The 26,219-nt window shown below is 31.8% G+C and overlaps 2 protein-coding genes across 2 annotated transcripts; both read right to left on the reverse strand.

The window, feature by feature from the left end:
• Window positions 1-10,241: 10,241 nt before the first annotated feature.
• Window positions 10,242-15,471, reverse strand: LOC7459139 (protein SRG1). Its single transcript, XM_002300417.4, has 4 exons — window positions 14,907-15,471; window positions 11,242-11,489; window positions 10,815-11,139; window positions 10,242-10,719 (listed from the first exon to the last, which is right to left on the reverse strand). The coding sequence occupies exons 1-4, from the start codon at window positions 15,156-15,158 to the stop codon at window positions 10,477-10,479; spliced, it is 1,068 nt and encodes a 355-aa protein (XP_002300453.1). The 5' UTR covers window positions 15,159-15,471; the 3' UTR covers window positions 10,242-10,476.
• A 3,660-nt stretch (window positions 15,472-19,131) lies between these two features.
• On the reverse strand, window positions 19,132-20,895 carry LOC7459140 (uncharacterized). Its single transcript, XM_024609086.2, has 2 exons — window positions 19,513-20,895; window positions 19,132-19,411 (listed from the first exon to the last, which is right to left on the reverse strand). Exons 1-2 carry the CDS (start codon window positions 20,539-20,541, stop codon window positions 19,358-19,360), a joined length of 1,083 nt encoding a protein of 360 aa, XP_024464854.1. The 5' UTR covers window positions 20,542-20,895; the 3' UTR covers window positions 19,132-19,357.
• Window positions 20,896-26,219: the final 5,324 nt, after the last annotated feature.

Genomic DNA, 26,219 nt, shown 5'->3' on the forward strand with positions numbered 1-26,219 from the left:
GTATTTGTCTTGCTCTTGAAAAGTAAGGTAGTATAGACATAAATGATTTGTAGTAAAAAAACACTCGTCTTGTAATCTTCTAAACTAATGAAAGTTGTTTATTCTGGGTTTAGATGCCTTAAAGGTTTTTTTTTAATCTTTTGAATAGTTCTTCAAAAGGTTTTCTTTTTTTTAACCAAATAATTTATTAATTTAAATTTTTCACACTTATATTTATTTTATTACTTTTCAGTGTTTGTAAAGCGTTAGTGGATTGCTTCTTAATATGCAAGGAACAAAAATGAGACTTTCAAAATTGAAAAAAAAAAGTCATTAGGAAAAAGAAAAAAATAAACTCAAATCAACCGAGTTAACTTGTCAAACCTGTGATTCGAGTTATAAGTCTAGGATGCTCTCATAAAAAATAATGAAAAAAAATTATAAAACTCAATCCTCTATAAACCGAATGTTGAAGTATAAAATTAGATTAAAAAAAAAGATAGATTGAAAAAAAAGGGACATTATTTCAATGAATAACATTAACCCGCGATCCGGGTCATAAAACTGGGTTAACATCATAAAAAGTAAATAAAAAAAATGAATTAGCTCAATTCCCAATAAACATAATATTAAAAGATAAAATTAAAATTAATAGAAAAAATATAAATTAAAAAAAAAACTATTCTAATAAACACTATTTTATGACAAGAGGTGTAGTAAAATTCACTTTTCTTTTAGTTTTTTTATTTATTAATTTTCAATGACATGTGTTGAAAGTAACGGCAGCATCGAAACCGGGAGGGGGGCGCTAACAGGGGGCGGGCCCTGAAAAAAATCAAAATTCTTCTGATATTCATTTTTCTGTGGTTGGTAACTTTCAATCATTGACCAAACAAACATGTACCTTTCAAGATTGAAGATCATTCTTCAATATTGAAATAATCAGCGAAGAGCACTTCCATTCTAGAGCTCTGCTGGCCCTCTGATGATGATATCTTAGGTTTCCTGCAAGTCATTTTCCCAGCAATGCTAAAACGGATTCACAAGTCCATTTCCAACACCCTATCTGTTGTCCCACTGCAGCAGACCCTCCCATCTTCATATGATTGCTTCCAATTAAAATATGAACCGACGGGCACTGAAATTTCTCTACTTCAAATAATTAGTTTCATGACTTTCTTTTTTTAAAAAAAAAGATATATACCCTATTTCAAAGTGTTTTTTTATATAAAAAAAATCAAAGTAAATATTAAAAAGTTTATACAAGTATCTAATTAAATAAATCAATAACTTTCCTTATAAATAAATATAAAAAAAGTTATTAACAATAACTAAAAAAAAAGTTTAAAAATTAAGAAATGAACTTAGATCAAGATATTTAATCCTATAAAACAAGATATTTGCTTATTTATGTTTGTTGAATTTGATTATTAAAATCAATAAAAGATAATAGAAATGGAAACACACATGGAACTAATTGAGAAATATAAAAGGAAAAAATATTACGCAAAGCCGAACATGTTATAAATATTATTTAAAAACAAATATTTTTTATTTTTAAAAATAAAATTCATCTATAACAAACAAAAAAAAATTATAGATGAATCAAAATAATATCTTCAAAAATTAAACACAAACAATTTTTTTAAGAAAGATTTTTTCTTCGTAAACATTGTAAAAGATTGCCCAACAAGAGAGGGCATCTATTGTTACCCATTTTTAACCCCACAAAAAAATATAGAAAAAAATCCAAAATATTCAAGAGGATACACATGAAGAAAGCCTAAAAGATGTTACAAGTTGGTGCTGAAAAACCAAAATAACAAATGGAAAAGTTGGATGACTAGAATGTACAAGATTGACAAATTAGCAACCCAATTCTGATTGACAAAAGGCCCTATTGGTGATAATATTTTATTTGGGATAAATAAATACTAATTTGAATTAGTAAGGACTCAATAAGGATTTTGAAAGGTTTAATTAATTTTACTGAGAACTTAATTGCAAGGAAAATAAGTTTTTTGGAGTCAATTTGGGTGTTAATCAGAAGAAATTGAAGTTTAGGGACTGAAATTAAACTTTGAAAAGTTTAATTGGTCAAATCATGTGCTTAATTGTGAAAAAATTAAAGTTTGATTGCCAATTAGAGGTTTGATTGAAAAAATTCAAAACCAATGACCAAATCGTAAAAGATGCGAGACTTCAGAAGCTGAAATTGACCAAATCAGAACCAAATTAAAGAATATTAAAAGTTCGATTGTCAATTAAGGGTTAAATTACACAAATTAGAAACCGAAAATCAAAATGAAGAAGGCGCTGAAATTGGGGGCTTCAAATCAAAATTTCTAGGGGCGAAATTGCAAGGATTAAAAAGATTTTGAGTCAATTAAGGGTACATATGCTACAATTGAAAGAACATCAATTAAATTGAAATCTATCAAATCCCAAATTAAAAACCCTAATTTCTAGAGTTTAATTTGAATGACGCGTCACTCAGGTTTAATTAAAGGATTGGGTGACACATTGTTCAGCTACTATCTATCCCTTTCCTTGGCAAATTTAGATGATTGAGCTGGCACCTATCAAGAGCTCGTTGTGGAGTTCTAGATCTCTAAATAACACAAGAGTTCTTGTAAATGAAAGAAGAACATCCTTTCTACAACCCACATTTCATGAAATTGGAGGTTTACATCCCAATTATTCCATAGAAGTCTCTAACATCTTGTCCATGATTAGCCATCACTGCATTTTTAGATTCTTGGCTGATCGAGTTGACACTTTCAAGCAAATGAATGTGGAGCTACAGACCTTCAAATTGAGCAAGTATGGATCAAAACAAAAGATATGCATTTCCTCAACCAAGTTCAGATGGTATTTAGTGACATTTCCATCAGAGTTGCTTCGACGAAGCCTTGAAAATAACCAACTCTGTCAGCCTTAACTAAAATATTCATTTATGTAAAACCACCCAACTTCTTCATGTGTTCACACTTAAAAACTCTCAGATGGTTCTTATCAAGGACTATAAATCTTTCATCCAAGATCAGAAGGCGAGAAATGTATGTCTTTGTCTTTAAGAAATAGAAAACCACCTAGACAAAACCATCATCTTTAAAAATCATTAAAGGACAAATGTTCTAGCTGTTAACATTTATCCAAAGCTCTCTTATTTTGATCAAATAGCCAAGTTTTGATCACTCTATATGAAAACTCATCAAAAACCATAAAAAAAAAACCCAATAAACATATCATTTCAACAATGTTCGACTTTGGAGGAACAAAACCTTTTAAGGATTATACTATCTTTATGTTGATTCTTCAAAAAAAAAAACATATATCATACAAAAACAAATTCAAAATATTTTTTTATTGTTTTTATTATTTGAAAATAACAAAGTATCAATATCTGAGTGATAAGACTCGTTTAAAAATCATATTGCTATTGTGTTTATTGTTAGGTAAAAAAAAACACATTTTTTATATGTAAGTAATCCTATATGTATTTTTTTACTGAAAAATGTTGAAATCCGAAGTGAAATTAAAAACATCTATATGCAAAATCAAACACATTCATTCACAAAAATTAAATTATTTTGCCTTTCATAACCCATCTCTAAATCTCACTTCAGAGTATTGATTTCAATTTTATCACACTGAAAAGTAAATCTTAGTAGAGGTGAGTAAAAAAACTGAAAAACCGGAAAAACCAGAAAAAAAATAACCGAAAAAACCGAACCGTGAAAAAAAACCGATTAAACCGATTAAAATTTTAAAAAAACCGGCCAGTTCGGTTTCGGTTTTATAAGCCTAAAACCAAAAAAGCCGAACCGAAACGAACCGAAACTGAAAAAAAACCAAAAAATAAACTTGCCAAACCGGCAAGAAACCAAGCCAAACTGAAAAAACCGAGCCAAGCCGGTTTAAACCGGTTTTGTCCTAAAAAACCAAACTGAACTGAAACCAGTCGATTTGAACTGGTTTCGGTTCGGTTTTGTTTTTTTTAAAAAAAAAATTCAATTTGTTTTTTTATTTTTGATAAAAATGAAACCGAATAAAAAATAATCACCCTCCTTAGTGACTTAATTCCTCTGGGTTGCTAAACAACGGTATAGACTCCAAAACTTTGATTATTTTGAGATAAATATAAAAATCAATAATTATATGCAGTCAACAAAAATACATTTCAAATCCAGTAACTACTTTTGGGAGCTACCAGAGTCAACAGAATAACCTTGGAAATGAACTAGGAAGCGGTGGCGCCTGATAGACATGCGCTGGAACGTGACTAGGATTTGTGGATTCATGCGCGCGTTTGTGGATTCCTTGGCGCGTGCATCACACTCGCCGTCACGGATCTTTAAGAAAACACAAAAAATGAATTTTTTTTCGTGTCTATGATTGGGATTTGGGCTGATTTTTGGTGGTTGATGTGGTTGTTGGTTAGGGTTAAAAAGGCAGATCAGTTTCGATGTGTAAGTGTTTCGGTGGTTGTTCTGGATTGTTGCACAAGTTGGTGTCAGTGGCGTATTTGTTTGTGGAGAGAGGGTCGCGGGGCGACGAAGGGAGTTGGTGCTGCCGGATTTGACGATGTGGAAAGGGTTGCTGCAACTGTATGAAGGAGGAGAGAAGGGCTGTTCCATGGTGGAAAAAGAGTTTGGTACGGGGAAGGAGGTTGGAGTCTGACGCGAGGAACAAAAAAAAAAAACAAATTAAAGAACGTGCTGGCAATTAGTGTTTTTTAGTAGAGAAAGGTTTTTTTCCTTTCTTTTTTACTATCTCCTATTTCTGTCGTGATTTTTTCCTGTTTTTCTCTCTAGTTGTATGGTCTATTCTCTACTTATCATTTCATCTCTTTATCTCAAGGTTGTCAATTTTTTTTTCAATTGAAATAGAATGTTTCAGTTTCGGAGTGTTTCGGCGTGTCGTTTCGGGGTTGTACTGTTCATATATATATATATATATATTCAACAAACATAATTCAAATTCAAGATAAATTAATTATAAATTATGCAATACAAACACAATGCCAAACAAATATAATTTTAAAATTTAAAATATTTCTAAATAGTCAAGATTAAATAGATCTTTAACTTAAAGTAATTCAACTTAAACAAAATATCAAAATATTATGAAAGTAAAATGTTTTAACACAAATATTTTAAATATAAAGTTAGGTCAATGTTATGAAGGCTAATGGAATCTAAAGCATCCCTTGTTTTGCTCAAATTCCTACAAAGTATAAACATGAAAAAAACAACATGAATATAAACCATATATATTAGTGATAAATCTAATTTTAAAAAATTAATATCATTGTTAATAAAAATAGTAATAATAATTTTCAATATTATTATTAATATCATTGTTATAGAAAATAGTAATGAAAAAGAGTTTTTTATAATTGGGTGGTTTAATTAATTAAATTGAATAAGGTTCAATTTGATTCAATTTGATTCAATGGCTTTTCAAGAGCGGAACGGAACATGTGGAATGGAACCGGAACGTTCCGGGCGGAATTTAGCCGAAAAATCCGGAACGGACCGAGATTTAAAATGAGATGAAATTTATTCCGTTTTGTTCCGTTTTTTGAATTGGTATGGAATGTTTCGGCCATTCCGGGCGGAACGGAACGGAATTGACAACCTTGTTTATCTCCTTATCTTAGGGGTGTTCACGGTTCGGTTCGGTTCGGTTTAGACTCAAAAAACCAACCGAACCGAATTTCTGTATGTGTGATAAATAGTAACCGGACCGGACCAGAAACCGGTTCAAACCGAACCGGTCCGGTTCGGTTAAATCCGGTTTTTTTTTGGAAAAAACCGGGAAACCTAATCCCTTATTATATGGATTTTTTTTTTGGTTTTTTTTAAATTTGCTTAGCTTTACAGTTTACATTAAAAGTCACCTGATGTTCAATTAATTCACAGCAACCTGATATACCTGATATTCGGTTAATTCAAACTTTCACAGCATTCAATTAATTCACAGCAACCTGATGTTCGGTTAAAATCTGGACATGAATTAAATCAGATGCAAATTGGCTGACTTTTAGTTTTAATATGCTTCCCAAAATGATAAATCAATGCAAGATGCATGATCAAATTTAAACATCTCAAATTAAAAGTTTGTTCGCACTAGAAAAGTAAAAATTAACAAGCGAATACATTAGCAACCAGCAATAAAATATCATAAACATCCGGAAAAAATCCAGCAACACCAGCATCCAAAAATTCCAGCAATGGCAGCATCCAAAAATTCCAGCAATGATAATGCTATAAAAAAACACTAGCAAATTAGCAAATTAATTAGAGTTCAACTATTGAAAGAATTAAGTATGCAAAATGTTAAGGGGAATTAACAAGGTAAAGTAAATTAATTACCCAAAACAATTATATTCCAAGATTGCAGTAGTTACAAACAATCAGTTGAGATTTTTAAACTCTCACCAAATTCTACAAAAACATAAATTAAAATGTTAGATTAAACATGTAAATAAATAATATCATAAAATAACTATATTTAAATTTGTAAGAGAAATTACCTGACTCAATCATCTCAGAATTTTCAATATAATCCATGAAGGTTCTAATGTTGATTGGAATTGGTGCTAAACTCAACCAATTCTGACAACAAACAAGTGCTTGCACTGTCGATGGAGATAAAGAGCTTCGAAATGGATCTAATATACGACCGCCAGTACTGAATGCTGCTTCGGAAACAACTGTAGATACCGGGATAGCTAACACGTGTTGTGCCACCTTAGAAAGAATCTTGTATTTTGTAGCATTACACCTCCACCAACCCAAAATATCTAATTTAAAATCATTAGGATCCTCACAATCATCACCCAAATACCTCTCAACCTCATTTTTTTTTTTTGACACAACCTTCTTCCTCTAAATGTTTTTTGAATTCAGAAGCTAAGTCATCCACCATATCATCATTTACCACCGTTAAATCAACATTAACATTTTCATTTATACTAGTTCCAACACTAGGAACAACATCAACATTCTCATCAACATTCATATAATACTCAAACAACCTCAACAAAGTATTTTTCACCTTAATTGTAAAAAATTTAGCCTCTTCAACATCATACAATCTTCCAAAACAAAATCTCACATACTTCAATTTGAAACGTGGATCTAACACAACAGCCACATACAACTAAAAGTTTTGTGTATCTTGATCCCCCCAATATTTTTTATACTTTGCCATCATATTCTTAGCCATGTTACTTACATAAACATCTTCACTTCTACAAAGTTGAGATATGCTTGTGTGCATGGAAATCAATTCATTGAAGAAAGAATTAGATGTCACATACAATGAGCCAGAAAATTTCAATGTAACCGTGTAAAATAATTTCAAGAACTTGACAAAAGATCTAGCCTTTTCCCAATCTTCTAATGCAGGAGGACCTAAGTTTTTTTGTTTCCCTTGTGAATCAACCTCAAAGTAACTCAAATACCTAGGATCGGTTTCTTCTAACCTCATAAAAACCACATCAAATTTAACAGCCGCATCTAGCATCATATATGTAGAGTTCCATCTAGTTGCAACATCCAAGCAAACAGATTTTTTACTCCCAATTTTCAACCTTTCCGCACATTGATTAAAAACAAGTTGTCTAGAAGGAGAAGATCTAACAAACCTTACTGCATTCCTAATTTTAACCACTGAATCATCAATATCTTTCAACCCCGCACATACAATAAGATTAACAATATGTGCACAACATCTAACATGCATGAAGTCATTTGACAATATATTAGTTGCCCACCCAATTGTTACTCTTTTCAGATATTTTATTGTCAAATTATTTGAACTTGCATTGTCTACAGTAACTGTTAAAATCTTATCAATTCCCCATTCCAATAAACAACTCTCAATCGCTTGGCCAATAGTTTCACCTTTATGATTAGAAACTTGACAAAAGTTTAGAATTCTTTTATTCAAGTTCCAACCTTCATCAATCCAATGAGCAGTCAAACACATATAATTAATATTTTGGATTGATGTCCAAGTATCAGTTGTTAAACATAAACATTGATCCTTAAGAGCTTTCTTTAATTTCTCCTTCTCAGCTAAATAAATTTTCAAACAATCTCTCCAAATCGTCAAACGAGAAGGAACATCAAATCTAGGCTGCATTACTTTACAAAATGATTTAAATCCTTGGTTTTCTATAAAGTTAAAAGGTAGCTCATCAAGTATAACCATTTTTCCAAGGGCTTTCCTACACTCTTCATAATTATAACCTACTGCCTTAACAGTCACCAAATTTTCCTCTCCATTATCACCCCCCTCTATTTTAGGCTTAGGTTCTAAAACTAGAGTTTTTTATTTTCGATCAATGACAAAAGGAAATTTTTTGCATACACTTAGATGACTCCACATGTTACTAGTCCCATTAAGTATAGTATGACATGCATAGTCTTTTCCACAATACTTACATGCAGCCCTATGAGTTTTAGCATTACCATCTAGTTTTTTAAAGTGATCCCAAATTTGGGATGTTTTTCTTTTATTACATCTAGAAGCTGGATTACCTTCTTCAGTGTTGCTGTTTGTGCTGGAGGTAGTAACTGGAACTGGAATAGGCAAAGAATTTGGTTCTGAACTTGAAGTATTTGACTCATTCGATCTAGGATTTTCCCCACTATCCATCTGAAATTAAGAAAACAACAACATGAATCAACATCTGACTACAATTGAGAATCAAGCAGAAGTTGAGCAATGAGCATCATGTTAGGTTCATATAATTGCAAAAAGGCATCTATCACCTCTTTATTCTAAAAAACCTGCATACTGTAAATTACACATGCAATGGACCTGAAAGTCTGTAATGGACCAATTTCAATTGCAAAAAGTCTGTAACGGACCAATTTCTATTCTAAAAATGAAGGAAAGAGCAAGCAAAACCCTGAAAGTCCGTGGCATTTACACATGCTGATCCAACACATTTTACTCAATCAAGGCCTCGGTTCCATTAACTTATTCAGATTTTCATTGAATTATTTCACTCCCCTATATGGATTCTCACGCAATCTCTCTCTTATATAATTATTAGCACTTAGCAGGACTAAACATTTAACAGATCATACATGAACATTGAACAGAATGAATTTATTGCCAGAATAAAACAGAATGAAGTCATCAATATATAGAAAATAGAATGAATTTACATACTGCCAGCAGCCCAGAATTAATACAACAAAAAATAGATTGATAGCCAAACAAAGCAATACAGATAAATCAACAGAATTAACAGATTGATAGTTAATAATACAGATAAAAAAACTGATAATACAGATCAAAGCAATCAAGATAAACCGATACATATTAAAGTTAACAATGCTAAACAAAGCAATCAATAACTTGATATCAACACAAATCAACAGAAATATTAGAGAGAGAGCCGGGGAAAGGGGGGCGAACCTGAATGAACACAAATCAACAGAAAAATGTAAAAACCCTAGCTGCAAGAGGATAGAAAAAGAAGCAGAGGTTAGAGATCTCTAATGGAACAAATGTTACAACTTACAAGTAAAACTTACAAGCACACGAGAATGAACACATGGATAAACAGTAAACTTTACCTCTTTGACTCTTTCTGCTGCAGGTGAAGAGAGAAGCCAAGGGGTTTTGTTCGGGTTTTTTTTCCACCGCAAGTCTACTAGATGGATGCGGAGATATGGGTTGTTTACTATTGATCAGCTAGAGAAGAGAGTCAAGAGATAGATGCAGGGGGCAAGAGGCAGAGAAGATGAAAATTGAAGGGGAAAGGAAGAATCGAAGAAGGATGGTCTGGTGTGGGCGGCGGCTGCAGAAGTAAATTGCAATGTTTTTAGGTTTAGGTTTACACTTTACTGTAACATTTAGTATTTATACTAGGTCGTTCTGCTGCCTTTCAGTCTTTATTTTTAATTTGTTATCGGTAGCCGGTTCGGTTCACCGGTTTTGGTGGTGAAACCGGAACCGAACCGAACCGGAAAGATTTTTTGGTTTTAGTAATCGGTTTAATTGGTTTTTCATCTCGGTTCGGTTTTCTCGGTTAATTTTCCATCGGTTTTCTCGGTTATTCGGTTTTTTTTAACACCCCTACCTTATCTTATAGTTGATTGGAGAGACCTGAACTTTCATGTTTATTTTGGTCCTCCTTTTCTCCCTTACTTATCATGTCACCCTCTAATCTTTCTTTTTTATTTTCTATTTTTCTCATTTTTTTATTTGAAAACATATTGGAAATAAAGGTCTGATAAACATTACTTATTTTATTTTATGATCAACCTCTTGAACAGTACAATATATATAAACCCACACCTAGCTAGAACTAACAGATATAAACATGGATGATATATGTTTTAGCAACTCTCGCCTACTAAAGACATCCTTTCAGTAATAAAGCAAGATCATATGTCGTTTAATGCTAAAATATCTTGACAATTCCCAAACCATGCACCCAAATTCCCTGCTATCAATTATCCCCCCTCATATTCTCATAACATCAAGGTATGATTTTTCATGAAGCTCGCGAGCAAAGAGGCCCTTGAAATACTCTTCAGTTGTTGTACTCTTAAACATTGCTGGAGTCTGTTCAGTGACTAAACTGGATGCTGGTCCAATTACGCCGTCATAGTTTGGGGACAAAAATGTTGCAATTGAGAGCCTTTCTTTCTCAGAATTCACTGTTGCCCGATGCTCAATGCTACGGTATGTCCCGTTCGTTATGATCTGCAGAAATGATGTGCAAATGATAATCGCAAGAACATTATGATCAATATCCAAGTTCCAAGCTAACATCGTTTGCAATTATGTATGTAATTTACCTCCAAAATATCTCCAACGTTGAAAATGAAGGCATTTGGGAGGGGCTTGACAGGAACCCATTTCCCATCCTTCTTTACCTGGAGACCTTCCACTTCGTTGACTTGCAGGAGTATAGTGAGACCTACAGCATCAGAATGAGGAGTAAGGCCAATAACCTTATCAGGTTGAGGACATGGAGGGTAATAATTCATCCTCATCGACTGAAACCCATTTCCAAAGAGCTCTTCTACTTCCTCTGCCTCTATCTTTAGTGCTTTAGCCATCTTTCCGAGGATTGTAATACCTAGGTTTTTCAATTCCAATGAAAATGCCTCCACGGTGTCTCTGCAAGAAGAAATTAAGAGCTAGTAGCTAGGTTACTAATTAAGAAACAAAAGTACCTTAAAAAACTCACAGTATACAAAGACAGAGAGAAAGAGCGAAGACCTGAAAGGAAGAGGCAGCTTTGGAAACAAGTGGGGTTTCCTTGCATGAACTGGCTGGGTGACCATGAAGAAAAGGTCACCCCAGTCAAGCTTTTGCTCCTCGGACACGACAAATGCTTGTCCGAAGCCCTCTACTTCTCCTGGATACTGCCAAAAGAGCTTCTTCTCTTCCATTGGCAGGTTAAAGAAGTCCTGGACATCAGTCTTTACTTTCTCCAACAACGAAGCGCTCACTTCATGGTTTACCAACTACGAGGAAGAAAAATCGATCACTGTATATGTTAATTCTTTTTTGGTTGGAAATGGTGCCGTGTTGAGTAGGATTTGTTTGGTAGTATTAATGCACGTGACAGGAATTTTGCCTCTCTTGGTTTATTTTATTACGAGAGATAAAAAGATGATTTTGTGGCGACAACTATTTCTAGTGGTGAAGAAAAAAATTGAAAAATTGAATAAATTAAAAAATAACTAAATATCTAAATTATAAAAAAAAAAATTGATGAAACTGATTATAATTTTTAAAAAATCAACTGATTCGGTTCGGTTTCGGTTTTATAAACCTGAAACTGAAAAAACTAAACCAAACCGAATCCAAACAAAAAAAAACTAAGCCAAACCGGAAAAAATCAGATTTTGTTCTAAAATAACCGAACCAAACCAAAACCGGTCGATTTGAACCGATTTCAATTTTGGTTCGGTTTCAGTCAATTTGATTATTTTTTTTAATAAAAATCAAACCAAATCAAAAATAATCACCTCTAACTAGGTCTACCAAATATATTCATTAAACAAGCGAAAGCAATTTATCTTGAATAATCTCCATCAAATGTTTGAACTTGTACCTCTTTATTATAATTGTAATTATGAGACGGCCGAATTTGGTCATAGATTATAATTGAATTAAATTAATCCAACATTTGATTTTTTAAAAAGAATTCAAAATAAAATTATTTTGATAAAAAAAAAATTCAAAATTTTGCGTTGACATGTCTTAGGCGAAGCTTCATATCAACAAGTCATCTAATTAGATTAGACTTTAAATCAATAAATTATTGGGTTTACCGGTGAAGCCGAACTAGGTATTGTAATTATGTATTTAATTATATATAAAAAATACTAATAAATGTCAGGTCACAATAATAACCTTTTATTTAATGCAGTATTAGACATCATCTTAATTATTATTAATTACATGATTAGGCATATATTAGTAATCAAATGATATGTGTGTGTATAAATATAAACACATCCGTGCACTTGATGATATTATAATGATGACGATTATGACGATATTATATATGTTTTTTCATTGATCAATGTAACAAGAAAATGAAATATATTGAATAATATTTCTTACTCATTACTGGATAATTGGTGTTGATGTGATGCAAGCCGGATTAATTTTCTAATTAAAAAAATATAATATGTTTTTTAATTAAAAAAATATAATTATGAACTCAAAATATAATTTATATTGGATAATATTTTTTTAAAATATTGATACGGTAATATATTGAATAATATTATTTTTTAATATTAAAACGCTTATATATCGAAATATATAATTGGTTAAATCTGTAACCCGGGTCATGAAATCGTGATACCTCAATAGAAAGAAAATTAAAATAAATTATGAAGATCAATTCAATCAACCTAATATTAAAATAAAAAATAAAAAAGGATAAAATAAATAAAAACATGATAAAAAAACCTAAATCAACTTGAGCTAATCTATTGAACTCGCAACCTGGATCATGAGACTGAGATAACTTTATAAAAAATAAATAGAAAAAAATTACAAGACTTCATCTTTAATATATACAATATTGAAGGTTGAAATTAAGAAGAAAAAAAAACGAAATCCATGAGATTAGGATAACTCCATAAGAAATAATTTTTTTAAAAAAGACTACGAAACCCAGTTCCTAAATAACTTAATATTGAATGATAAAAATAAGTAAAAAAAAATTAAGTTGTTGGAGGTTGATATTGAAAAAGAATATTCAAATAAAAAAATTACAATAAAATAAATCAAGATAACTCGGATCAACCTACCAAACCTGTGATCTAGGTCATGAGATTATGATAACAATATATAAGCTAAATTGAAAAAAAGTATGAAGTCCAATTAAAAAACATTCAATTAAAAAAGTACCTAAACAATAAATAAAGTCAACCCGTTGATCTAATATTAACCAGGGTTAAGTTGTTAAACTCATGACCTGAGTCATGAAATCAGGATAGATTCTTATTAAAAATAAATATGTAACCTCATTTTTAATAGATTTAATGTCAAATGTTGAAATTAAAAGAGAGAAAAACTAAATTTATGAATTTTTTATATAATTGAAAAGTTGAAATCAAGAAAAGAAAATTAAATTTATGAAATTTGTATATAATTCAACAGAAAGAAAATTTAAAAAATTATGAAACATAATTTTTAAATAAATTCAATATTAAATAATAAAATTTAAAATAAAAAACAAAAAAAAAGTTATTGAATGAAAAAATTAAAAAAGATCTACTAAATAATGTTATTTTGTATTGCGAGTATAACTACTAATTTACCACATCCTGTAGCATTTTGTTAATTCACTATGCAGTTTAGGATATGTATGACCAGGAGAGGCCGTCAGCATACTACTCTCTTGTAACAAAATTAAACTTCACTCTCAGGATGATAATTAACAAATTAATTATCAGTGATGACCTTCACCGATTGGGAAAGATGGATTAAAAAAGCAATTAGCTATATATATATATATATATATATATATATATATATATATATATATATATATATATATATATATATATTACTTCTTCTTTTGTTCTTAAGGTTATTAATTATCTATTTAAATCAAATGCATCAATATGTATGTTAACTTGCTAATGAACTTGTTCTTCAATTAACACTCACATCTTTCTAATTTTTCAGAAGGTTTTAGGTTCGAATGCAACACAAAAACAACGATGGGCCACCTCAATATCAGTACTGTGTTTTTCTTTGACTGCTCTTCACTATAGTTCGATTGTTAATTAGTGTGTTGATCCCAATTGATTAATATTACAGTGGACTTCGTATTTATAATTGTTTACTTAAGTTTATCACCGAAGACAGCAACCCTGTAGAGCCCGTCTAAGACTGATTATCAAACAGTTCATAACATTTATGGAGACGAAGCTGCACTTGAAATGTGCTGTTAAAGTTACTTTGAGAAAATATTTGTAGATTCGGTTGTTTCTTTATGTCTGCTTTATGAGGGGTTTCGACTCGATCCAAACCCAGGATCACAAGTCGATGGCTGACAAAACCTTTGATGTTTTTGAGAGAAAAAAAAAAAACAAATCCATGTTATTTTAGTAAAAGAAATTAGGTTTTTTCACTGATCTGGCTAGGGCTAAACCTTGAATTAATGGGTTGATGACTGTGAGCAGGGGTGGATAATGATAAAATGAGTTTGTTGTCATTATATGCAATTTTCTCGCCTTTTCAGTAATATTTCTTCTTTTTTATTTAAGCTTAATGCACCTTGGAGATGATTTTTAATCTTGGTTGAATCACAAATGGAGCTCGAAGAAATCGCTTGCCATGGAATAAAAAAAAAATAGGTGACGAGGAAGAAACTAAACAAACATGAGTGAGTGAGTGAGTGTGGTGTGTACCTGAAAGAAACCCCAGTCTCTGCAAGCAAGATGGAGCTTGGCCAGTTCAGAGTCCATTGATTCTTGATCTAGTAACCTCTGCATATCAACAACCGGGATCTCATTAACCGAAGCACAGCTGGGAATGATCGTGGGCTGGTCTTGATCAGGACGGATATATCTTGGTGGGATGGCTGCCGTGTTTACCTTGGCCAATTCCTGGACGCAGGGCACAATAAGAGAGCTTCCGAACTGAACAACTTTTGATTCCATGTTTCTTAATTTGTATTAGCGGTACTGGTTTTTGCAGGTTTCTAGCTTTCTTTCTTTATATATAGGAGGAGAAAACACCACTCCCCTATGCAGTAATATATGAGTGAAGCATCCGGCAAATAACCTTCAGACTTCAAAGAAAAAAAAAAAAGGCGTTCTAGAAACAGAGGTAGAAAATCGTTATCTGATCGATATGCATGAGCAGAAATGTCAAAATGATGTGGCGAGATCTTCCAAAATCTCCAACCCTTTCACACTAATATATTTTAGAAGTCATATAATATATTTAATAAAATTTCTCTTCTTATATATATATATGATCACACGGTCCAAATATGTTTAATATGAATCCATTTGAACAGCAAAGGAAGAGGATTTTGTCAAGGGGCCAAATGAATGAAAGGAGTTTTTAAGGAAAACAAATATAAAAGGTGAGCATTTTGATGATGAATATGACTGAGAATCTGCCATCATTTATGAATGGGGGGAAGAGTAGATATTTTGTTTGTAAATATTTAAGAGCTTCTTTCGCTTTGGGGACCAATAATTTCCATGTTCTAGTAAGCTCGTTAATTCTTATCCATTCAGACATGGTGGTAGTTGCAAGGCCAAGTCTATAATCTCTAGAGATTTGTTAAGATGATGATGATGTGATGATGATGATGTGCTGCACAATTACTATTAAAAAAACGAGTAAAATGCTAAAAACTTTGAAGACGTGAGATATAATATAATGAATTACTGGAACTTCACAATCAACCCAACCTGTCAGACAAGAACAATCCCATTCGGTCCCATTTCTAGAAAAGTCATTGAAATCTGTTAACAAATGGATTTAATTGCCAGGTAAAAAAAAACTAAATCCTCTCTGATTCCACTGTGTGAGAGCATGACCATTTCATCAACATATTGATATTCCAGCCGTCTCATATTATCGTTCAGAAATCAGTTGTCTTTTTGCATCTTCAAACAATATTACTGCCAAATATCAAACCAGGAAGAAGTTGGAAGACGAAGGCATGGACCTCAGAGGATTCCTCATTCCTTCTGCAATATTTAGCGTGAAACGTAAACTACAAGATGCATGCCTGCTCTCAAGCTGAAAACACCATTCAAGAAGTAGGGAAATTCCACAGTACCTTTGGACGCATTGATCCTAGCTCATAAAGTGCCTTTTTTTATGCGACTAGTGGAGTTTTCGGAAACAGCTTCCATAACTATGTGTTTTAGAACAACCAGACAGTTTTGAGAACAGAAGTTTGACATTATCTGAAACAGAGTTTTTCTTTATTGTTTGCCAACAGGATGTTAACTCTTTATCCAGTTGAAAATTCCGAATCACGACCAGATGTCCTCCGGGATCCGGCCACGGCCGGATGTTTCACATCTGTTTCCTTTGACTCCTAAGACAAGGGCAGTATCCTCCTACTCCAAAGTGGATGAGATGCATGCCTACGTATGCACACAGTGATGCATATGCTTGTGTGAATGTGTATGAATATCTAGCCATTCTAGAAAGAAAGAAAGAAAGGTCAAGCAATATGAAGCTTGACTTAAGAAATTTGTGAAATGTCAAAAATAAAAACATTCAAACTCTCAACCACCTCCATAGCTAGGAAGATGCTGGTGAATTTTCTCCTTTTGACTAATGATTCCCCAAGGTCATTGTCATATTTGAGTAGGAGACAGGTTCCTTTATCTCTCTGGGATAGCATTTCTGAAGTTGTTTTTTTTCTTGGCAGAGTTTTTTAATTTTATCATGCTGACACGTGATGACATCTTTTAGGGAAGATAATATGGTGGAGAGTGGTTTTCTGAGACAAAAATGAAGAGATTAATCCAAACAAAATACCATCATGTGGATTAGACAAATTATGACTTTCGATGATAATAATAATAATAATAATAATAATAATAATAATCCTATAAGAAGGTGTTGCTTCTGTTTTAATTCTCAATGTTTAATCGTGGATTAAGTTATTTTTTAAAATATTTTTTATTTAAAATATATTAAAATAATATTTTTTTTATTTTTTATAAATTATTTTTTATAACAGCGGATTAAAATGATATAAAAAAATTAAAAATATTTTAATTTAATTTTTTTTTAAAATACTCCTGAAAGTACTGCAGTGTTGATATTATCATTTAAAACAGCGTATTTGACCCGTACAAATTCTTAAAATTGCAGTGTTACATCTTCTACCTGAAAGTTCTTTCTAGAAAAAACAGCTGTAACTTATTTTATTCATTCATAATGAAGTTTTTTAGTGGACTATTATCCCGTGATTAATCCTCCAGCACTAAGGAAGCTTTTCGAGTAAAAATTAACGTGTCTATGTATGATTTTGGTTCATATTAAATTATATTAACTTTTATTTAATTGCTCCGTAACAAATTCACATGAAGAGGGGGGAATATTTTTGCTATTTTATAATTGACTTGCATGTCCAAATTAATCTAGGTTCCGTTTGTTTGTAGGAAAGTTGTTTTTTTTTTAAAAGTGATTTCTTTGGAAAGTAAATTCCAGAAAAGTAAATTATTTTTCGATGTTTGATAGTGTAATGAAAAATAAATTGAAAAACATTTTTCAGTGTTTGGTTATGTTATGGAAAATGAGCAGAAAAATAGATCTTATAAATTAAAAAGTTGAATGAGAATGGAATTGAAAAAAATCTAATTTATAAATTATCTCAAATAAAATAAATAATAATCAAAATAATATAGATCAAATCTAACAGATAAAAAAATTAAAAGATGATGAAATTAAAATAATAATAATTACAATTTCATAAATTATTTTAAATAAAATAAGTAACAATCAAAAGAATAAAGACCAAATTTGATAAAAAAAAAATTTCAATTAAAGAAATATAAGAGAAAAGTAAATAACAATCATAAAAATAATGGTCAAGTTTATATAAAAATCAAATTTAATCAAATTTTAAGGGATGAAATTGAAAAAAAAAAGTTTCAAACAAAATATATAAAAATCAAAAGTTTAAGGATCAAATTTGATATAATCAGTAAATAATATGATATTTCTAAATTTTTCACAACTTTAAAAAGTGTTTTCTGTCCAAAATTAAAAGAAAAACACTTTCCTGAAAATTAATTTAAATTTTCTTTACAGGAAAGTATTTTTCATTGATTAATTTTTTCTAATAATAAATAAATATAGTAAAGTTTGAAAAGTGATTATAAGAGACAAACATACCCTAGATTTCTCCTAATAGAATAGCTCTAGTGTTTGGATTCGGCAAATGTCAATTCAGGAGTTGGTCGATGCCAACACAAAAGATGTAAACATCATTAGACTCTTCGGAGAAAAAATTCAATAGCTAATGGAAAATGGCCGTCCTTGTTAGCTATCAGTCAACAATTTGATTCACTTTACCAGAAAAAAACAAGATCACTAATATAAAACTGTATTAGTTCAAAATCCATTTCTATATCAAGTGTTTAATTGTCAATCACGGGCACTGAATCCGGACTCTTGGTCTTTTTTCATATGCTACGGAAATTCGACCTCCAAACATTCGCAGACAAAACCCTAACCTTTTTCATATGTTTTTACTTTTTCTGGCCCAAAGGATGGTGACACTTCAAGCATCAATCTATTCATTGGCAAGAGCACATTATGATGATCACGTATACATCCACTGAATCTTGATTTACCCTTTGAACATTTACATAGTACTTTGAATGTCATAGCAGTATAAACTGATTACCACTCTCAAGATAAAAGGCAACAAATTAGATTGCCATTTCAATTTCAAGAATGCCAGATATTTGTTCAACAAGATTAAACAAAAGAAAAATGTAAAATCCAGTTAAAATGCCTACTATCTCCAAGTCGAAACTATCCCCACGCAGTCAACATGGAAAAAGGGCAAGCGAAGTTGCTATGTCAATCACCAAGTAATTCAATGGAGAAGAAAATCTTGAGAGTTAGAAGGCTAGCCACAAATCATTGATGTTCAGAAGAAATCAACTAGACCATTAGATGCATCACAGAGAGTAAAATTAATTGTTTCGGTCCAAAGCATCAAAACTAGCACCCTAAAATCTAAAGAAGATGGCTATGTTAACAACATTGAGAGAGAAAAAAAACTGTAATTTCCATCGAGGACTAACACGTTCTCAAACCTTCATCGATATGTCGTTCAATGGCAGACCTATAGCCTCCACTGAAACAGTTACTTTCTATGCTCTTCTCTGGCTACAATCTTGAACTTCCCTGACTGTTGTTGCTGCATAAATAGGAAGAAAAACCATCAAAAACCATACAAATACGATACAGTCTTCCAATTAAAATCTTGAATTAAAAAGCAAGAGGAGCAATTTTTTTTACCTTATCCCATAATTCAGTGTGGCTTTTGCAGAACCCAGCAACTATAGTCTCCCTCTTCTTCCCTTCTTTAAACTCGATACAAAGATCCTCGTTCAACCCACAAGTAACATGAAATGCCAGAGGACACTTAGGTTCAGAGCACTCAATAACACACCCTGTTCTACTCTTACAAACATAACATTTCCCTTCCCATCTCCTTTTAGGAACCTTAGAACAATTAATTCCTTCACGGCCATCTGGGTCGTCGAAGAACACCTCAGGAATCAAAAGTGCACACACAACATGAGCCCACGACCCATCAACACCCTTTGTTGTGGTGGGTTTCAAAGCGCCACCTTTTGTTGGACAAAAGCAACAAGATAAGGAGGATTGCTTACTTTCTGACCTGTAAGATTTAGAAGCCAAACACTGAATACAAAACCAATCACCATCAGGAACACCCTTTATTAAAGGATTCCCGTAGCAAGTAGTGTGAACCATTAAATCACACCCATCACAAAACACTATAGGATCTGTTGGATCCCCATCTGTGCTTCGACAAATAGCACACAAAATCCCATCATCCTCCTCCTCTTCTTCTTCTTCTTTTTCCTCTTCCTCTTTACACTCCTCTTGGTTGTTTTCATCAAGAACTGTGACTTCCTCCTCTTTTTTTAAATCTTCTTGTTCACTTTCAATTGACTTATCAATAATAATATCAAGTGGGGTTTTCTTGTTTTCCTCGTTTGCTTTGATTTCTTCATTGAAAGAATGAGGATTATACTCAACATTGAGATTGAAAGGCGAGAGTGGCTTACCGGATACCAAATCAGGATGCAATGCCCAAACCCTCTTCTTGGTTGGCAAACAATATGCAGCAGTGGTAGTGACTTGGGGAGCAGCATCAGCAAGAAGTGGATTCCGGGACTCCTTTCGCTTCTTGGCAGGCAATTGCAAAGCGATGGGTACATTTTCTTTGTTTTCTTGCTGATGCTGTTGCAAGAGTCTGTGTCTTTTGAGAGGAGGTAAGGCTTGGAATTTGGTATCCATTGTTGTTTCTGCGTGTGTTATTGGATTTTGCAGGTAGAGAGAGATGGAGAGGAGAGGGCTTTTCGTCTTGGTGGGGTTTTTTTACTTTTGAATTATCAAGGCAAATTGATTGCGGGGGGAAGAGAAGAGAACCCGGGAAGGGAAGTTTGTCGTGGCGGGAAGCTAAAATTGTAACCCCTCCATTTTTTTGGTCCTATAATTTGAACGATGAAAATTTAGGTTTAGAACTTTGCTAATAAAAAACTTTGAAGTCCGGCCCTCTGACTATCAGTAAGGTTTCATTTAGGTCCTCATACTTCTGGTAATTTTAAATGAATGAATGGTTGATCAATTTCCGGGGCTGGTGCCATTGCATTATACACATCTTTGATTGGCTGCTGAAGAGCAAATCTCTTCGAAAGAGAAAACCAGACTGCGTATAATACACCAAGCACTTCAAAGCAAGATAAACTAGAGAGAATGATTTAAAGGCAGCAAGGAAATATATAATTTGGTTAAAAAACTAAGCAATTCCTGTACTTGTTTTCCTGATGATATGTGATTGTCTAGGAGTGTGGTAAATGTTGTATTTTAAAGTTCTTTTTGTTTAAAAATATATTAAAATAATTTTTTATTTTATTTTTTTGATTTACCTTTCAAAAACATTAAAAAATTAATTTTAAACAAAAAAAATCAAATTCTGAGCGAACAACGTTTTGGTTGTAATGTCAAACATACATTTTTGTGTATTTATAACCGTTTGGGAACGCAGTCCAATCCATATTTTAAAAAATTTTAATTTTTTTATTTAAAATTAATATTTTTTAGTGTTTTTGAATCGCTTTGATGCGCTGATATCAAAAATAATTTTTAAAAAATAATTAAAAAACCATTATTTTGATGCATTTATGAGTGAAAAGGACTTTAAAAAGCAATCACAACCATACTCTCAAACACCCTCTAGGCTCTTGCTCACCCTCAACCCCAACACTTTGAACACCAGCTTGTGCTGGGGTTTTTTTAAGTTACCGTGGGTGCCTAGGTTAGCTTACGCACACCTCGACTAATCCTTTGAGATTCTGAAGTTAACGACCAAATAAGCTTCTAGTAGTCATAATCAGGTTTATGGCACTCGAATTAGTGATCTTTGAGGAGCAATCCTATAGCTCGACCAATTAAACTACACCTCTTAGAATTACTATCTTGTGCTGCTTTAAAAGGCCAAACAATTGATCATCATGGCCTGCCCTGCCCTTTAAGAACATCTTGCTGTTCTGTGAGCATTAGTAAGATCAATGTACAAGAACTTCCAGCGCCTTCAAAATAGCATTATGAAATTACGAAACCTAAATCCAATGTAAAATGCCAAATTCTATAAAGAAACAAGGAAGCACAGGAAGTCCAGTGCAAAGCCACTCTCTGAATCTCTGGTCTATCATAATTATACCGGAAATTAAAGCACCACACGTTCCTGACAGCAACGATGAAAGTACGATATCCCACATTTCTGATATCGACAATGAAATGACGGCTGCCTTTCCCAAAAAAAAAAAAAACTGCTGCCCCGGATTTTTATTTTTTTTCCCAACATGTTACAATGTATTTTTTCGAGCTACGAGGAGTAAGAATACAGCTTTATATTGCCTACACACATAATATATTTCATGATTAATTATTATACTATGCTTTATAAGGATGAGCTATTTTCTATGTAATAAGACATTTATTATCTCTGCTAATTGAATATTTCTAGCAAACATGTTATTTATATTCACGGATCAACTTTCATGTAACTTCCAAGATGAACCAATATATCCATGGTTTATAAATACCATAGGTTACAACTTTTTTAAACTCATCATTTCACTCTCGTTCTTATATATATTTTTTTATTTCTCTTCTATATTTACTAATTTAATCATTAGAAAATCTCTTGTTTTATTAAAAAATATATATAATCAAGCTCATATTTGAAGTCACCACGTCTTAACTCAGGATCCCGACCCTTGAAATGCCCAATTTATGTGTAAAGTTTTTTCATGAAAATGGCATATTATAACAAAAACTAAAAGGCATCAGCATTTTACTATAGCAAAAAATAATATGCACTCACTCACAATTCATTGTGGATTGGAGTAGTGTATTTTTTTATAATTTTTATTTTGATCCTTAAACTTTTATTTTATGTGTTTTGACCCTTTTAAGCTTAAATTAGCCCCAATTGCATATTTTTTTAGGAGGGGGGGATTGAATTGAAAGTTAAGGGACTGATGTAAAACTCTCAAGTAACATGGGAGACGGATTGAAAGTTTCATTGAAATATTCATTTTAATCCGTCATATTTTTTAGATGTTAGGTGATCAGTCTCTTGAATTTCAAAACAATATATTTTGGTACCTAACTTCATTTTTCTTTTTCTTTTAGTCTTTTTCTGTTGAGAGAAGAGAGAAGGAGTCCTTGAATTTCGGCCTAAAGAGAGAAAGTGGTCGTTAGGGAAGATTTCAGCCACTAAAACGGTTGATTTTGTGTCAAAAGGTTTCATATAATGAGGAGGGTTATGTTTAGGTTTTTTTTACCTTGAAAACACCTAAAACAACATATCTGAACTTGGGAAGAATTTTTGTTTCGAGTGGATTTCAGGTTTTCGGGCGGTTTGTTGGCTTTTCGGTGGCCATAGATTGGTTTAACAATGTCTCTAAGGTGTTTTCTAGGTATTTTGAGTACAAAATAGGTTGAAAATAAGATTTTGGATGAAAAAATAAAAGACCCCATTTTTCTAGCCACTATAGTGGCCAGATTCTGGGTTTCCTAGGTGACACGTAGTTTGCTGATGCAAACAACGCGTCATTTTTTTTAACTATTTGGGTCAGACGTGTCATCCGACCCATTAAACTTAAAAAAAATATAAAGGTTCGCGCGCAAGTCGTTGCTTTATTAGGCTAGGCGCTAGGCCTAGTTTACTAGGCCCAACAACTCTTGGCCTGATTCTTTTTTTTTAAATTTTTAGTTTTTTAAAAAATAATGCATTATTTGTGTATATTTTTTCAAATAAATTTTTTATTTATGTTTTAATTAGATTGTAATTATTTTTAAATGATATTGAGTGCGTTTAATTTTTAGAGAGGTAAGTATGATTCATTTGTGATTTTTTCTTGATTTTATATAGATTAATTTGTTTTTAATATTTATTTTTTTATAAGATTTTTTATATGTGCAGCCTTGCTTTTTTTTTTTAATTATTGTTCAATAAATTTTATGTGTTATGTGTAGCCTTGCATTGTTTTTTTATATATAATTATTGTTTAATAAATTTTATATGTGTGTCAGTTTCTATTATAAATTTTATATGTTTTTCTATTACAAATTTATTTTGATAAAGGAGTTCATTAAACATAACCAGGTAAATTACTCGTGCTGTGATGTTAGATATTTTGATCTTCATTATTCGCTTGGTTTTCTCAATTTCATTTTTGTTTATTGTTGATGAATTTTTCTTTTCATTATTTTACACAATAGTTATTGGGTTGTTTAATTATATGCATGTATAAGTTTTTCGATTTACATCTAGGAGTTTATATATATATATATATATATATATATATATATATACACTGATTTTGTAAAGTAAAAGAAAAGAAAACAAATAGCTTTCTGATGCGAATGAACAAGGCAAGACCAGCAATGTTAGGATCATTGATCAAACACAGAGCATACTTAATTTGCAAGAAAATTTAAAGGATATATATATGGTGGAGGAAACTATTTGACCGATGCTTGACCCATAAAGTTTAAAGGTTTTAGGTATTCTTAGATTGCTTTTTTTTAGAGAAAAATTTATTTTTTAAAGTGAGTGTTTGAGGTATGTACCATACTCATTTTATATATTGGATCCAGACATATAGATGGATACATAAAATATTTTTGCAAACACTTAACTAAGTTATCCAAGTCCTAACAGTTTCTGAGACTTCACTTCTTATTCAAAAGTTAGGCTTCCATACTCTTTTTGTTCATCATATCATTTTTTGTTTTGAGTTGCTCAAACAATACCTATTTTAGATTGATGTCCTTTTTCATTTTACAATTTGATTCTTATATAAATTTTGGGATTGTTTAAGTAATTTTTTTACATGTTATTTATCTATTGCTTGAAAATCAAATTATATACCTTTCAATACTATCAGCTCTTGATTGCATGGTTAGAAAATGTTTTTTTTTTAATATCTCACAATTAAAAATAGGGTGTGTTTTCAAAAATAGCCCGCGATAACACGGGTGCAACCTAACTAGTCACCATCTACTGTTTGTTAATCCTCATTATGGGCTGTCACACTGCGTTCCAAATCCCATCCAGAGCACTACCAAAGATTGAGCAGCAAACACTAGATACGGCACATGGTACTACCAAAGATTTAAGCAAATATCCAAAGAAAAAACCAGATGCGTGAAGAAGAGATGAAGCACCACTTGTCTACCAGACATAAGGATTCCAGAAGAACTCTGGGCCTTTGCAAATCCACATAAAACAGCAACAGTCCCGCGCGCGGTAATGGGTGGCAGCAAGGGAGGTGCAATTTTAACCAGGCTCTGGAAATACTGGTTTTGAGATATGCACCAGCCAGTACAGGAAGAAGCACAACCTGCGTCCATAGCCACCGCATATGTCAAAGCTACTCGACTTTATAGATGCATGATATTTTTTGATACATTTATGGTTATCAATTTACTCTTTTTTATTATTTCTTTTAACGACTAACCTCTACTTTTTCCATCTTGCATGGACTTGGAGAAACCAAACGTGCCAAGTGCTATCATTGATCAAGACTCATCTTCATTTCGTTGGGTCTACTACTATACTAGTGTAACATATTTTGTAGTTAATCGGTTGGTTATGCCTAATATTATTATATTCATATAAATATATATTTATTATTAATAAAAGCTTAATTTATTTTTAATATTTATATAATATTAGATTAATGAATCTAATATTTGATTTATGAATCTAGAGTAAAGATAAGGTTCATGGGACAAAAATGTTTTACAAAGAAAATTATAAAGTTGTTATAATTATAAGATTCTTATTGCATCAAAGCATTGTTCCTTAAATATTCCTAGTCGATGCTCTCTTAAATTTTAAATGTTCATTAGAGTCGTAAAGATTGATACATATTGTATTCTTTTCTTTATGAAAAAAAACGGTTCTTCTTAAAAGTTGAGATATAAAATATAACTAGAACTAATATGTAAGTGATTGTCATAAGATATGTATATTGAACTGATAATTTTATATGAAGATATTACATGTGTCTATGGAAAGACATTCATTCATTCATGGATGCTTGCACAAAATATTTTGCAAGGAAAATTATAAACATAATGTTATCTTGGTAAAGGTAAAAAATGCACAGACAATAGATATAACATAAACTATATAAAAGTATTTGAGTGATCAAAAGAAAATTTATCATCCTAGATGAATTAGAGAAAATATTTTATATATTTTTAAATAGTATTAATTGTTAAATCCTTCCTGAAGTTAACAGAGATTATATATAATTAGCAAGGTAGGTAGTCAAATGAATAAAAAAAAAAGCCCTAGCAATAAGAAAATTATTATTAAGTGATTTAATGCAATAAAGCCTTTAGCCTTCCATAATTATTGACAATAAGGGTGGTCGTGGCCCGGTTGGCCCTCC

Source organism: Populus trichocarpa, chromosome 1, assembly GCF_000002775.5.
Source record: "Populus trichocarpa isolate Nisqually-1 chromosome 1, P.trichocarpa_v4.1, whole genome shotgun sequence".
Taxonomy (NCBI): domain Eukaryota; kingdom Viridiplantae; phylum Streptophyta; class Magnoliopsida; order Malpighiales; family Salicaceae; genus Populus; species Populus trichocarpa.